The sequence below is a fragment of the Physeter macrocephalus genome, chromosome 9 (assembly GCF_002837175.3).
Source record: "Physeter macrocephalus isolate SW-GA chromosome 9, ASM283717v5, whole genome shotgun sequence".
In the NCBI taxonomy this organism is placed as follows: domain Eukaryota; kingdom Metazoa; phylum Chordata; class Mammalia; order Artiodactyla; family Physeteridae; genus Physeter; species Physeter macrocephalus.
Window position 1 is genome coordinate 4,719,142 of NC_041222.1, and position 16,190 is coordinate 4,735,331.

Below are 16,190 nucleotides of genomic sequence, written 5' to 3' on the forward strand. Positions count from 1 at the left end.
CCCCACCCCACCCTGCTTCCACCTCCATCCCGACGGTGTGGTGTGAGTTACCCCTATTCTGTGTTTTCAAAATATGCTGAACGGACACTATATCTGCACTTAGTATTATAATGATCTGTTTGTCTATCTTGCCCACTAAACTTTAACCTTGTTGGTAGTTGGGATTGGGTCTTACCTCTGTCACTTCACTGCATAATAAAAATTAGGAAAAGTAGCACCTGCACTTCAAGGTTTTTATGAAGATTCGACGGGAAAATACATGTAAACAGCTGGTGTTCAGTGAATAGCAAGGATGCAGATGATGGGGAACCATGCTAAGAACAGTGATAAGAGCTGTATGTTTTTGGTTTTCACAGATAGACCCAGTGCAGGCCTGGGACCTTGTGGATGGATTTTGGTGGCTGTATCATTCTTGTTCACAGTTTTAACTTTCCCGTTGTCAGTATGGATGTGCATAAAGGTAAAGAGTATTTCATCAACATCTGGAAAGGGGTCAACTCCTAAGTACATAAACCCACTGTGTGTGTGTGTGTGTGTGTGTGTGTGTGTGTGTGTGTAAGAGAGACAGAGAGAGACCATACTGGCCTATAATTCTTAACTCTAGTCATCAATTATAATGGAATCTTAAGACTTCTTTTCAGCCACTGCCCAGTCAGTTCCTCCTAACGATTAAAGTAGGGATCACCATCTAAAATTTTCTGCAGTCAGGGATGTGGGATGGTCCTGTGAGAACAAGTCCTCCAGAGTCAGGATGCTGAGGTGTGACTGCTGGTGCCATTATTTCCCGTGTGACCTTTGCCATGTAAAATGTGAGGAAGTAGCAACACCTGCCTTATAGGGCTGTTGTGAGGATTAAATGAATTACGTACTTATCACAGCACCTGGCACGTGTTAGTAATACATTAATAATGTTAATAATGTCTATAAAGTTATGAATACTGTGATAAATGACTATCATTTTCATATTCCTAAAAAGAGAAAATATGCTCTAAGAATTTTCGGATTATGTTACTATCATAACTTAAGGAATCAGGAGACAAACTATGAGGACTTCAGAGCTTTTTTTTTTTTCTGTCTTGACAATGCATGAGTAACTGAATAATAATGTTAACAGCTGAGGAGTGAGGGTGTAGATTTGCTTCTGTAGACTCTTCTATACTTTCCAGATTTTATACAATGAGTATCTATTGCTTTTATAAGCCATAATAAAAGTAAATAACTTTTGGTTATTTTGGCAGGGCTAATTAAACATTAACCATGTTACCTCTAGCTATTATCTGGATTATAGAGAAGAAAAGAAAATAGAGGCATCTCACTTGTTTAGAGCAGAAATATATATTTTAAAAGCTATGCATATAAATACTTGTACTCTTCATGTTAAATTATTATTTGTGCTTTTAATCTAGATCATAAAAGAATATGAAAGAGCCATCATCTTTAGACTGGGTCGCATCTTACAAGGAGGCGCCAAAGGACCTGGTCAGTACTAGGATTCTGAACTGTTTGCCTGGAGAACAAGATTCGTCCTTTTACTGATGTGATTTCCCTCATGAGGGTCTCTGTTGACTCCGAAGAGAAGAGAGTTCTCATAGCAGAAGTTGTGCAACAATAGCAGTGCAGCCTACCAGAAATTACCCTTTCCTTCCTGCCTCTCCCCTCCCTTTCCTACTTGAGTTGATAAGTTTATCTTAGGCCAAGAATAGCCACAGCTATCGAAATTTGAGCGTGAGAGTCCCTGCTGAAATAAATGCTTTCAGTCATTATTTTTGGCAAACTTCGATTAAGCTCCCACTGAGTTCCAGGCTCTGGGAGTTCAAGGGAGATGAAAACATAGTCCCTGCCCTCAAGGATCTTACTGCCTGGAGGTGGGACACCAACAAGGAAACAGGTAGTTACAATCCCACGTGATAAGTATTATGGTCAAACAGTCACAGATGGCTGTGGAAACCCAGAGAAGAGTGACGACCCCAACTAGTAGATGCTTTCTGGAGGTGACATCTTGGCAGGAAAGGGTGTGAGGCAGGGGAGCGGTGTTCCCAGCACAGAATATGTGCAGAGCAATGCAGAGGAGAGCATTGTAGGCTCAGGGAACTGCAGGCGGCCCAGCCCAGCCAGAGTGCAGGACGGGAGGAGAGGGGAGTGGCTGAAGAGGTAAGCGGGGTCAAGGTCGGGCAGGACCTTGTACGGCTTGTTCAGGGGTTTGTGTTGGTTCATAGGAGAGAAACTAGAAGGAGTCGAAAGATGACTTGGGAAGTGATTGCATTGGTCTAAGGGAAAACAGATGGGCGACAGTAACAGTGCAGTGAGGAGGTACAATCCACAGGTCTTGTGGGGACAGTTAGATGTGGGAAGAAAGCAGCGGAGTCAAGGATGACATTCCTGGCTTCTGGCTCATTCACTGAGGTGAACTGCTTTCTTCCGGTTTATCAGGTTCATTCTGTTAGAACTGAATGGTGCAGTGAGCTGGTCAGGTGCTGGTGTCTCTCTCTAACCTCGTGTATATCTCCGTTGCAGGTTTGTTTTTTATTCTGCCGTGCACTGACAGCTTCATCAAAGTGGACATGAGAACTATTTCATTTGATATTCCTCCTCAGGAGGTAAGTTGTCTTTTGCTGTGAATAACTGAGCTAATCACCGGGGAAGGGGCCTGGCGTTGAGAGGCAGGAGGGGACAGTAGGCAGAGCACAGCCTTAGAGGCTGTCTGCCCTCACCATTTTCTGGCTGTGTGACCTTGAGCAAGTTCTTTAACTTCTCTGTGCCTCCGTTTCCTCATCTATAAAATAGAGGTTATAATAACAGGACCTACTTTATATGGTTCTTGTGAGGACTAAATGAGACACTCTATGTAAAGTGCTTAGAGCAGAGGCTGATAGGTAGTAAGTGCTATGAAAGTGCTTGTCGTTACTATTATTACAAAACATACTGTCATGTTAATGTAAGTATAATATTACTGTTATCACCGTTGTCATCATTTTTACTGCCACACTTCTCCTCTCTGGGTTTCTGATAGAATATTCTTCTTAACGGTTCTTGACCATATTCTGACTAAATTGGTTAGAAGCCAAAGAATTAGAAACTGCCCATTTGGTACTTTAGATAAGCACATGTTTTATATTAGTAATTATTTCAGGCTTTTTGAAATTGCTCCACAAATCACCATTGAAACGCACAGCAGAACCCAGAAAGTAGATGGTTGCAGTGAGACAGAGGAATTCCTCCAGACTACAGTGGTGGAGCCAGGACTCAACGCCAGCCCTTCGGATTCCCTGTGCAGTGCTTTCCCCACAACTCCATGCTAAGTGCATCCTACAGCAGCTCCGTCCTGGCCCTTGACGCAGTGATGGCCATCCCGGCACTCGTGTCTAAGGAGTTCTAATAACCGTCGCAGATAGAAAGCCTAAAAACATGATGACAGGAGGGACAGAAGAAAACTGCCAGTGTTTCCTGGCCACAGGCCAGGTACTCAGCAGAGTGGTGGAGCCCTGTCACAAAATCCAGAAACCAGCTCAGGCACTCCCCTGCTGGCACTGAGCCAAGTAGTTAGGGAGGTCAGACTTCGTAATCCACACGTACGAGGGGAAACCAGAAATCAATTTCACCCACAAGAACAAGACTGAGAGCATTGCTGTATTCTCTGCGTGGAAGATTGACCCTTAGGAGCCCCATTCAGGGTAGCGGGGAATTCTCCTGGCACTTTCCTCTGTAAACATGGCAGGCGTCTGGCAGGGTCACTGTGAGCTTCTGCCTTCCAGCTGCTTTCTAAACACAGAGAGGATTGGAACTTGGCAAGCAGTCCTTTTTCTTATCCCCTGTGAACTTACTGCGAAGGGAGATAAACACTCTGCCTACAATAATCAGTAGATAGAGAGGATGCAACTTTACAAAGCTCCAGCTGTGGCAAAGTCACAGTGGCAAGAACACATTTAGAAATGATACACATTTTCCCATCACATCATAGGAAAAGATTAATTTTCACACAAGATGGTAATATACTGTGTATCTATTTACAAATCCCCCACTTCTCTTCCAGGTTAGAAGTATTTTTAGGTTACTAAAAAAAAAAAGGATTACTGCTTTGATGCCTTGCAGAACTAAACTGCTATGTATTATCATTGTTTTTAATTACTTTCCACGTACATAGCTCTTTACACTCTCAAAAGGGCTTCGTTTCCAAACATCTTCTTCTTTGATCTTCAGAGAAATTTGCATAGACTTGGGCCGTATTATTAGCTCCATCTCACAAATGAGGAATCGCTAAGTCAGTTCTAAAGGCCTTGCTGGAGGTCACCGAGGTCAGGTGCCGGCAGAGCTGAAACTAAGTTGGGATCTCCGGACTCTCTCCCTCCCACTCTTCATCCCTCACTGTATTCCTGGGACCACGTTTCAGTCCCGTTCATATCTTGTTTACTGACTACCTGCCGTGTGTCAAGCACTCTGCCAGTGCTAGAGATACAAAGACAAACTGCCCTCAGGAAACTCATAGTCTAACAGAGAAGTGATGATGTAGATAAATCATGTCACTGCAGTGGAGAGGCAAAGGAAAGAGTGTTTAACTCTGCCGAGTGAATCAGGGAAGTTCCGTAGAGAAGAGGACACTTCAGCTGTGTCTTAAATGATGAGTAAGGACGCTCCAGCCTGACGCCGTGGGCGGAGAGAGAAGGGAGGATGTGCAAGCAGAGGGCCACCTGCAGAAAGGCCTGGGGCATGGAACATGGTTCATGTGGGGACCTGCATATCATCTAGCATAGAGTGTGTGCAGGAGTCGGGAGGAATGTAGCCAGAGGGCAGATGTCAAAGGGCTTTACACCAAAGCAAGGACTTTGCCCTTGAACGTGACAGGAAGCACTGATGCATTGTGTCCTGTTGAGCATTTTTATGTAGCGTGCTGTAAATATACTTCCACCTTGACCTCACCCTACGAAAACAGTTCCGTTCACTTTTTTGTTCTAGTAACACTCTGCTACTTACAGTTCATCAAACCTCGGCTCCCCGGTACCTCTGTTCCTTTCACACAGTATTCTCTCTGCCCTGAATACTCTTTCACTCTATCCTCAGAAAATGTTTTTTTCCTTTTTCAAGACTTCGTTCATGTATCACCCCTCTGCCACCTAAAACTGTCCATCCTTTGTCCCTTAGAGCTTCCCTTGATTCCTCAACCTGTTTGAAAGTGGGAACCAAGTTTTTTCATACCTTTATCCCTGGAACATAGCACAGTGCCTGCTGCTAACTGCTACTAAGTCTCAGTATTTGTTAAGTGATCGAATGAAGGAATGGAATTAATAAATAAATGAATGTACTTTGTTAACATTTTATAGGCATAGTTAACATGCTGATGCTTTGCTCTCTTAGTCCCTTTAGGCTGCTGTAACAAACCACCATAGACTAGGTGGCTTATAAACAACAGAAGTGTGTTGCTCACGGTTCTGGAGGCTGAGAAGTCCGAGATCAGGGCACCAGCAGATTCGGTGTCTGATGAGGGCCTGCTTCCACTGTCTTTTCATTGTGTCCTCACATGGTAGAAGCGGGGAGGGATCTCTCTGGGGCCTCTTTTCTAAGGGCACTAATCCCATTCACGAGGGGTTCACCCTCATAACCTAATCACCTCCCAAAGGCCCACCTCCACACACCAACACATTGGGGATTGGGTTTCAACATGGATTTTGGGGGAACACAAACGTTTAGTCAATAGCACTTAACTAAAGACAATCAGCTAGTGTTTTAAGGTGTTCTGTCACATAACATTCCTTACAGTTTTATTAAAGAAAGAGGTGGTTGACAGTTGTAAAATTGCTTCCTTTGTGTTGTAGATCCTCACTAAGGATTCAGTGACAATTAGTGTGGACGGCGTGGTCTACTACCGCGTTCAGAACGCTACCCTGGCTGTGGCGAACATCACCAACGCTGACTCAGCAACCCGTCTTTTGGCACAAACGACTCTGAGGAACGTCCTGGGCACCAAGAACCTTTCCCAGATCCTCTCCGACAGGGAAGAAATTGCACACAACATGCAGGTGAGGGGCTTCCCTGGTGGCGCAGTGGTTGGGAGCCCGCCTGCCGACGCAGGGGATACGGGTTCGTGCCCGGGTCCGGGGGGATCCCACGTGCCGTGGAGCGGCTGGGCCCGTGGGCCATGGCCACTGGGCCTGCGCGTCCGGAGCCTGTGCTCCGCAACGGGAGGGGCCGCAACAGTGAGAGGCCCTCGTAAAGCAAAAAAAAAAAAAAAACAAAAAAAACATGCAGGTGAGGAGTGCACCAGTGCTGCAACTGACCAGAAGTTGGAAAATAAAGCAAAGGGTCAATGGGTGTTTGAGAACTTTTCATCAAGTCAAGTTGGGGAATCACCGGCCTTTTTTTCTTTGTAGAAAAGTTTTCCCAAACTTGACGGAAGGGGATTTTTTTCACATAATTAGCTCATGGGTTAATAACACTCCGATGTGTGCATTGTTTTTTAATTCCCTCCAGTGTGTATTTTTTTTTCCCAGAATTAGTGTTAACCGTTTTCTTTAGCATAATAGTTCAGAGGCCGTTCTGCAAGATAGCGCAGGTGTAGTTAAAGCCATAGTCTGTGCGAGTCCGCTGCCTGCCTTTGCAACTCTTACGTTTTCCAGTCTTGCTTACGAAACAGATGATGAATCAAACCTGACTTGTTCAAAAAAGATCAAGTACTATAAATCTGAACTGTTATTATTTGTATAGACTTCACTGCATGTGAAATCTCTGGTCTTACTAGACGCCCACAACAGCCATATGAAATAGAATAGAATGATTTCGTTCCTACCGTTGTAAAGGGAGGATACTGAAGCACAAAGAAATAACGTGGCTCCCACAGAGTCACATTGGCTCAGGAGTCTGCTGGCCACCTGTTTTTATAAGTGAAGTTTTATTGGAATACAGCCACACCCGTTGATTAATGTACTACCCATGGCTGCTTTTGACCTGCAAGGGTAGGGTTAGTTGCAACAGAGACTGAAAATAAACAATCACTATCTGACCCTTTTAGAAAAAGTTTGCCAGCCCACGTTAGCTTATTAGTAACAGAATCAGGATCCGCTCCCCAGTAACCCAGCCTCCCACTTCAGCCTCCCTGCCTGCATGGATAACTGATCTCTCTGCAACCCTCCACCAGTGCCGTACCCGCTCCAAATCCCAATGAAAAGAGCTACCTTAGGCCACTGGGCGGGGGCTGAACATTTCTAGCTTGCCTCCTCTCCTCCTAACAGACTACTCTGGATGATGCCACTGATGACTGGGGAATAAAGGTGGAACGTGTGGAAATTAAGGATGTGAAGCTCCCTGTGCAGCTCCAGAGAGCCATGGCGGCCGAAGCAGAGGCATCCCGGGAGGCCCGAGCCAAGGTAACCTTTTTTTTTTCGTAGCCCGTTTGTTCTTCCTGTTGAGTTTTCTTTTTTAATTACACAGAGTAAAACGTGTCTGTTGTAAAAAGTTGAAACGATCCTGAAGTAGTGAAGATGAAGGCTCTCCCCGTCGCTTTAAATTGTATTTCCCCCAGAGGCCAGCACTCTTAACAGCTTAGTGTACATACTTGAAGATTTCCATGTGGGGTTTATTTGACTAGGTTGGTAGTCTACTGGCTTGTTTGGTTTACAAAAGTGGGATCATACAATACATAACTGTTCTTCAGCTTGCTTTTTTCACTTAACACTATCTCCTGGGAATAGCAGAACACAGAGAGCTGCCTCGTTCTAACTGCGCATCTCATACGTTATTCTCCCAGTACCCTATTAAGGACACGTCAACGGTTCTGACTTCAGAGCGGATGGGCAGTCTCATCAGTTTGCTTACCATTCATTCCTTCCTTATTTTTGTCTTCTGTTTCATTCTCTGTCTTTTCCCAGGTTCTTCTTTCTTCTTACTGTTTCCTCTTCCTTTCTCTCCTCTTCTCTTTTTTTCACTTCTCTTTCTTTGATGTCTGCTTCCCCCCCCCCTTTTTTTTTATAGCAGAACACAGAGAGCTGCCTCGTTCTAACTGCGCATCTCATACGTTATTCTCCCAGTACCCTATTAAGGACACGTCAACGGTTCTGACTTCAGAGCGGATGGGCAGTCTCATCAGTTTGCTTACCATTCATTCCTTCCTTATTTTTGTCTTCTGTTTCATTCTCTGTCTTTTCCCAGGTTCTTCTTTCTTCTTACTGTTTCCTCTTCCTTTCTCTCCTCTTCTCTTTTTTTCACTTCTCTTTCTTTGATGTCTGCTTCCCCCCCCCCCCTTTTTTTTTTAATAAATTTATTTATTTTATTTATTTATTTTTGGCTGTGTTGGGTCTTCGTTGCTAGGTGCGGGCTTTCTCTAGCTGCGGCGAGCGGGGGCTACTCTCCATCGCGGTGCACGGGCTTCTCATTGCGGCGGCTTCTCTTGTTGCGGGGCATGGGCTCTAGGCACGCCGGCTTCCGTAGTCGTGGCACGTGGGCTCAGTAGTTGTGGCACGTGGGCTCTGGAGCGCAGGCTCAGTAGTTGTGGCGCACGGGCTTAGTTGCTCCGCGGCATGTGGGATCTTCCCGGACCGGAGCTCGAACCCATGTCCCCTGCATTGGCAGGCGGATTCTTAACCACTGTGCCACCAGGGAAGCCCGCCATCTCACTCTTTAGATGAAAACGTCAAAGCCCAGAAAAGTTATGTGTTTCCCTGAAAAGCACACAGTTGACTAGTGACCATGGATATTAGAATTCCTGCTGCTCCCCGCTGCCTCCTCTGGGACTTTCCAGGACCGACCGAGTCTCTTCCACCAGCATTCTCACCAGTTAGGAAAGAGCTCCTGACTTCCCTTTCTACCAACAAGAAGGGATAAAGGAAGCCGGTTAGAATTCTGAATTACTGTGCCCTCACTTGGGTGAGGCTGTCTTTAAGGTCGCGGTTAACACGCAGAATCACAATGAGTCTCTTCCTTCCACAAGGTACGGTAACCCCGCCACAGCCGTAAGGCCCTGTACGCAAGTTCTCAGGGACATAGGGGTCACCGTTTCTTCAACAGATAAACTGCAGGGGAAAAGGGTGGAAGAGTCTACAGATGAAGAGACTTCAGAGAAAAATGCCTCAAGTTAATTGGCCGTCAGGGAAGCGCAAATGCAGGTCACAAGCAGATGCCACACTAACCACCCACCGGAATGGCTTAAACAAAGAAAAAAGAAAGCAGAAGATCCAGGTGTGCGTGAGGAAGGAGGTTTTGTTGGTGAGAATATAGATCGGTACAGCCACTCTGGAAAACTGTCCGTCTGCATGTATCTGCGAGGAATGCGCGTTTGTTTACCAAAGGCCACGTACTGGAGTCTTCACTCCAGCACTCCAGCAGCACTTTGTAATTACCCCCGACTGGCCGCTACCCCCATATCCATTGCTAGCTGGATGGATACGTAAACATGGTTGATTCATACGAAGGTGTACCGCACAGCAAGGAGAACGACCGTGTAAGGGCTCACACGCGTAACTGTGAGAAGTAAGGTCACAAAAGAGGACAGATTCTCCTGAACGTGTTATGATACGTTAGGGGGACCTCTTTTTTAAAGTCTTCAGACCAACTCTTCATGACTGGAAATGGAATGTCTTCCGTGCTTGCAACTTCTCCCTTATTTCCTTTTTCACGGTTCTCAGAAAAGTGCCCGGCATGTGCTTTCGGGCTCCTATCTCTGGGGCTACTCATCTAATAATTGAGAGGGTGGGGTGCAAGAATGCAGGTCCCCTTTCTTGGTGCCTCCCTCCGAGCAGCCCCCCGGGGCCACAGGAGGAGACAGCAGGACCGCCCACGTACCTGAAAATGCCAGCTTTCGACACGACCGTCTGTGAACATGAAGTGCCGATTGACAGGGGACTACCGCACTTTTTGCAGAGGGCGCGCGCCCACGGGTAGCTTGCGTTGCTTCCTGACGTCCTACCCACAGTGCCCGCTCGGCCGGTATTAGACACAGCCTGTGGTATTGTGTTCACCTCTTGGGTAGCCCACTCAGAGCAGCTTTTCTGTTGACAAGATGTGAGACAGCCGGGTGGGTCTGGCTTCCCAGCCGAGAGATGGTGTATTTACTGGTAGTGGGAGATGAGCTGTCTTTGCCGTTGGTCCGTGTCCAGACAGAAAAAAGGACCTAACTGGACATCTGAGATGACATGGAAAGAAAATCAGAGCCTGCCATTCTCGTGGCAGGGTCGGCTTGTGCGTTCTCTCCAGTGTTTGCCTGGGAGGACAGTTCCCGGATTCCCTTTCGGTATGGCTGGCACTGGCCCCTTCTCACACATCTAGTAGAGCATAATGGTTTGCCTTGATAAATTAAGGTTTTTACCCTCTAATCTGGGTTCCATCTCCCAGTAAGTATCGCCTGTCTCACTGAATGCACCGCAATCCAGGAACCTGGACTCAGCCTCTGTCCCCCCCTGGTCCCGTCCCAGTCCGCCCCACACTGTTGAGTCTCCCTCCTGAGCAGCGCCCCAGTCCGTTTCCTCCTCCATCCCCGCTGCCGGTGACTGGCCCCAAATCACTCTGAAAGCTGTCCCTCTCGGTCTTGTCTCTTACTGATGCTCAGACATCTGTCGGAGTGTTTGCTCAAACTAGATCTGATGAGGGTTCCCATCGCCTCCGGGATGAAGCGGAACACCCGCGCTTGTGCTGCCCTTCCTACCCCGCCCCATTCTCCCCCCCCCCCACCTTCCCACCTTGTCCCATTCGTCTCCCACCTTCCCCTCTGCCCCGCAGTGCTCGTTCGCTCACAGGATCCTGGAATACACCAGCTTTTTTACGCCTCAGTACCTTTTCATGTGTTCTGCCTGAGATATTCTTTCTCATCTTAATCCAAACAGCAAGGCTTTCATCCTGTAATGTTCAGCTTCTTCTGTAACCTCACCACTTCACCTTCTGCAAAAATTGCTTTCCTCTCAGTGCCGGCGTTTGTACATGTCTCTGTCAGCATTTGTCACACTGGAATGAAATGATCTGCTTCCAGTCTGTCTCCCCTACTTGGCCAGGAGCTGAGGGAGGCGGGGGAGTTCCCCCTCTATCCCTAGCCCCTCACAGAGCTTGACACCTGGGAGGCCCCCAACGTTTACTGTATACGTGAATGAAATTGTACTGGTCGTAAGACCGTTGCTTTCAATTCTGATATTCACGGCAGTGTTAAGAACCATTAATATTTTGAGATCCCTGTGAGAACAACCTAGCTACCCTTTTAGTCTTGAGGATTATGGTATCTTTACACCTCTTCTCCTAGGATTACGAATTAGAAGTAACTGCCTTGATTTGGCTTCTGAATCTTTTAGGAATTAGGGCATAAGTGGATCCACAAATTAGGTCTTGACTTGTCGCTTGCCCTTCCTACATAATTAGCCTCCGTTTATACACTCAACATATAATAGACCTTCTCTGTCTTCCTCACAATGGTCCCATGAGGTAGGTGCTATCCCATTTTAAGAATAAGAAACTGAGGCTCAGAATGTTAAATACAGTAAGTCCCCTACATACGAACCTTCAAGTTGCGAACCTTCAAGTTGCGAACTTTCAAAGATGCAAACGTGCGTTCTCGTGTCCAGTCACATAAGTTAGTTCATGTGTCTGGGTTACATTGTCGTGTGCGTGCATCCTCTACAAGTGGTTGTGCTTTTGTGTACTTTACAGTACTGTATAGAGTGTAGTAGTACAGTATCTATATTTCAAGCCCAGGATGTCTGTAAGCAAGTGTAGAAGCAGCGGTATATAGCCAATTGTGTTAGTTGGGTACCTAGGCTAACTTTGTTGGACTTACGAACAAATTGGACTTACGAACGTGCTCTCAGAGCGGAACTCGTTCGTTTGTGGGGGACTTATTATAACCTTTCTGAGGACATTCAGCTAGGAAGAGTTAGGTTTGCAATTTGAGCTTAAGACCATCCAAACTCCAACGCCCCTGCCCTCCCCACCACCATTCCAGTGATATTCAAACTTTTTGCTCATGTAACCCCTCAAAGAATTTAGAAAAACTCTACGTCCCATCTCACATTTTAAATAGACATGTAAAATTTTTCATTTTGAATGTATATACTTGTCAAGCATATAAATTCTGGCATGTTTTAAATATTGACATTTTAAAATGAAACTGATAACATCATTCTTTTAAATGTATCCAGTGAAATTTCGATAACGTAATGATTTCATCCTCTGTTTTATAGAATGATGAAAGAATAAGTTCTTTTAGCAATTAGGAATTTTTCATTTTTTCTTTTTCTCCTTGAACTTATATTTCCATTCCACCTCCCCCACAGAGTCTTTTCCTAATATAATGTATTTTGTCATGAATTATTTTCTCACCCTTCTGGAACTCATTTAGTATATAAGTTAAAATATTTTTAAAATTTCTCTGACTACAAGCAAGGGTCTCAATGAGATGAATGCGGAATGAATTCATGTCTTTGTAGATGGCTGTTACTTATTGCTAGAATAAGACAAGATTCAGCATCAATTCTACTTTTCATTTTTACAGGTATAAGGAGTAAGAAACCTTACTTATATAAATAAGTAGATGGAATTGGAAGGTTTTTCTTTAGTAACTTTATACAATTCTTAGCACTCCCTCTGAATTTACGTGCTAAAAAATCCTACAGTGATCTTTCATCAAAAAATATTTTTAATTATCCATCCACTTGCAGTACAATAAGGTCCTCTTCCCTTTCTTTGAAATCAAAGAATTGGAAATCCATCTGACTTGCAAAAGGCTTTGTATCCAGTCATCGGGGTCATTCACTTTCTCAGGCCCTACACAGTATTATTCTGAATTGTCCCCTTGTTTGGTGCCCTAGAAATGGGAGAAAGGCAATAAATAGTAAAAGAGGATGTCTTGACCTCAGGCACATATTCAGGCAAATCAGTTACAGGAAAAAGAACATACAGGAACTGAGTCTGGAAACTGATTTCCTTAGAACTATTCTGGCTGACTCCCAGGAAGGCTTTGTTTACCACCTGAGCTAGACGTACCCTGGTTTGAACCGCTCAGCACCCGCCGTGTTCTCTGGTTTGACTTCTCCTTGCCACTGTTCTGTAGGTCATTGCAGCTGAGGGAGAAATGAATGCATCCAGGGCTCTGAAAGAAGCCTCCATGGTTATCACCGAATCTCCTGCTGCCCTTCAGCTCCGGTACCTTCAGACACTGACCACCATTGCTGCTGAGAAAAACTCAACAATTGTCTTCCCCCTGCCCATAGATATGCTGCAAGGCATCATGGGGGCAAAACAGTGAGCCATGCAGGCCGATGCAGAGATGAGCCCTTCCCTCCTAAGGATGAAGTGGGGACCAAACCAGCCTCTAACCCATAAGGAGGGAATAGGGCGGGAACCTTGACTTTCCTCCCTCCCTTCCTTTTTCCGTATGTTGAGTGTGATGTTCTTAGAACGTGTAGTGCTCCTAGCCACAGATGAAGGTTGTTAGCTTGTAAATACTATGTGAGAGTGATGATTTATGTAAGATAATCTCTCACTCTAAAATACTTAAAAGTTCGTATTTTTAGATTGTTATGCGATAGGTTAAATCCATCTTCTTTCGAATCTCATTGAGTCATTCTGTGCCCTCTATCAGCAGCCAGGCCAAAAGTAGGAAGGCAGACAGACTATCATCCCGACCTGACACCCTGGCTGGACAAATGTTTTGCGGAGAACAGTGACCTCGGGCTACAACCAGCTTCTCTGGGCCACATGTGCCTTACCTCCGGGGAATCTCAGCTAAGGCAATTTTCCTAACATCAGTTTACCTTCTAAACTCAAATTGCCCCACCCACACCCCCGATGCTGCAAAGTAATCCTTACTTGAGAGTAGACATGTCCTTGCCAGTACCTGTTAGCACTGGAGAAAAAGGTGAAGATCAAGGAAAATGATTACCCTAACTCTTGAAAGACTTCTAAATCCATTGCTATAGAGGTCCTTTTTGTTGTGGCCTCTCCCGTTGCGGAGCACAGGCTCCGGACGCGCAGGCTCAGCGGCCATGGCTCATGGGCCCAGCCGCTCCGCGGCATGTGGGATCCTCCCAGACCCGGGCGCGAACCCGGTTCCCCTGCATCGGCAGACGGACGCGCAACCACTGCGCCACCAGGGAAGCCCTAGAGGTCCTTTTAAAATAACGTGGGTGGTGTTTTTTTTTTTTAACTTCCTTGAGCCCCTTTATGAGTAAATGATTCCTCTGTGGTCTTTCAAACCAGCTAAATACTTGTCACAAAAGTGCTTTTTTTCTCACTTTTGCCTATTTTCATATATCAGGTTCTAAATAGTTTTGATTTTTTAAAATAAAATTTTCTGTAAGTTCTATAAACCATTGTTTATATACCCATTTGAATAGCTTAAGGGACTAATACTTAAAAAAAATATCTTCAGAAAACCATTATATTTTACTGTCTGCATGCTATCGACTCGTGTACACTGTGAGCTATCTTGGTTACCATTCATGAAGTAGTAGAAGGAATTCATAGTCTCGGGCACACAATATCCAAGGAGCTTGGGAAGATGCTCTCAAACTTATCATATCTATATAGGTATAGATCCTTATCATTTCCCTGGTGATTTTTTTTTTTCTGTCGTATATGGTGATGCTGAAGGAGGAAGTGGTCAGCCCTTCTGAACCACCACTGCCGTAATACTAAGAAGCATCTTCCGTTTCACAAATGCCTGTGAAGCCAAGCAACCTGGCATTCTTCTGTTGGTCTGGAAAGCCACCTGGTGACATTTGTACCACTTCCTCTTTGAAGCTCTGAGTTCACCTAGAAAAGTCTTAAGAATAGCAGCTTCCTTACCCAAAGCTGCCCTTCATATCTGTCCTTAGCTGGGTCACTCTGTCACATCCCCACCTATGAGAGTCTCCTCCCCGACAGCCCATTTCTAAGGTTGTTTTACAAAACCTTGAACCACCGTGGATCCAGGTGCCTGGTTGAGTTCATTAGATATACAATATACAGAGCATTTTGGCTTGGAACTCAAGCTGCATTTATATTTTGAATTTTTAAATAATGATTTTGTCTCTTTTGTGAGGTGGCTCACCCTCGACCACTGAGGACCAGGAGACAACCACATATCCTGGCTGAAAATCTCTCGTCAGACTTAGAGGTTCAGTGCTTTCTGTTCCTTCAGTCTATCTCCAGACACCAAACAACCTTCGCTCTTCTGCCTTGTGGATTCATAGTCCAAAAGGTTGGAATTAAATTGCCTGGGAGGGAGGAGGCGTAGAAGGAGCTCTAGGATGACAGTGTTAGTACGAGAGTTTTCTCCAGGTGGCCTCTCTTTCCAATGCTGTACATAATAAAGTGTGCACTTTTACTAATTTTCTTTGGGTGAGTCTGTTTCTGCCTGCATTTAGTGTATGTGGATTTCGTTTTTCAGAAGTGGCACATCAGTTCCTCCAGTCCTGGACTAGCCGCTTTGGCTTCTGTGTGCTTTTCCTGGGCCAGAGGAGGAGGAGAGGCTGTGGCCCATCTGCCATCTCTCATGTCTTGGCTCCCTCTGGTGCACCTGCCTGCAGTTTCCCTGGGGAGTTTGAGATCGATGAATCCTTGGCTGGGCTCATTTCCCTTTGCCTTAATCCAAACAGGACAGGACCTCACTTCTTGCTGTCACCCAGCTAATCACACTGGCATACCCCCTACTTAAAAAGAGAAATAAATGATATAAAACTAATGGGTGTTACCTGCCACATTCAACCTTCAAAGAACCATCTTGAATTAATGGCTACCGCTTGTGGAGCACTAAGGTACCTGGCCCTGTGCTCAAATACTTATACATACATTGTATCATTTTATCTTCAAAACAACTTGATGAGGGACTTCCCTGGCGGTCCAGTGATTAAGGCTTTGTCTTTCAGTGCAAGGGGTGCAGATTCATTCCCTGGTCAGGGAGCTAAGAGCCCACATACCTCGGGGCCAAAAAACCAAAACAGGGCTTCCCTGGTGGTGCAGTGGTTGAGAGTCTGCCTGCCAATGCAGGGGACACAGGTTCATGCCCCGGTCCGGGAAGATCCCACATGCCGCAGAGCGGCTGGGCCCGTGAGCCATGGCCGCTGAGCCTGCGCGTCTGGAGCCTGTGCTCCACAACGGGAGAGGCCACAACAGTGAGAGGCCCGTGTACAGCAAAAAACAAAACAAAACAAAAACATAAAACAAACAATATTGTAACAAATTCAATAAAGACTTTAAAAATGGTCCACATCAAAAAAAAAAAAAAAACTTAGGGCTTCCCTGGTGGG

At 45.5% G+C, this 16,190-nt stretch overlaps 1 protein-coding gene across 2 annotated transcripts in view; it reads left to right on the forward strand.

Annotated features, from left to right (window-relative positions):
* Positions 1-15,795, forward strand: part of STOM (stomatin) — a 28,462-nt gene extending 12,667 nt beyond the window's left edge. The window contains exons 2-8 of one of the 2 annotated variants that reach the window (XM_024126195.3): positions 357-460; positions 1,407-1,479; positions 2,515-2,597; positions 5,808-6,011; positions 7,221-7,355; positions 13,013-13,882; positions 14,068-15,795. In XM_024126195.3, the coding sequence (XP_023981963.1) occupies positions 357-460; positions 1,407-1,479; positions 2,515-2,597; positions 5,808-6,011; positions 7,221-7,355; positions 13,013-13,207 (794 nt within the window). In that variant the 3' untranslated portion in view covers positions 13,208-13,882; positions 14,068-15,795. The remainder of the gene's footprint in view (positions 1-356; positions 461-1,406; positions 1,480-2,514; positions 2,598-5,807; positions 6,012-7,220; positions 7,356-13,012; positions 13,883-14,067) is intronic. The other variant, XM_028493570.2, reaches the window with a different exon arrangement.
* The last annotated feature ends 395 nt before the right edge of the window (positions 15,796-16,190 follow it).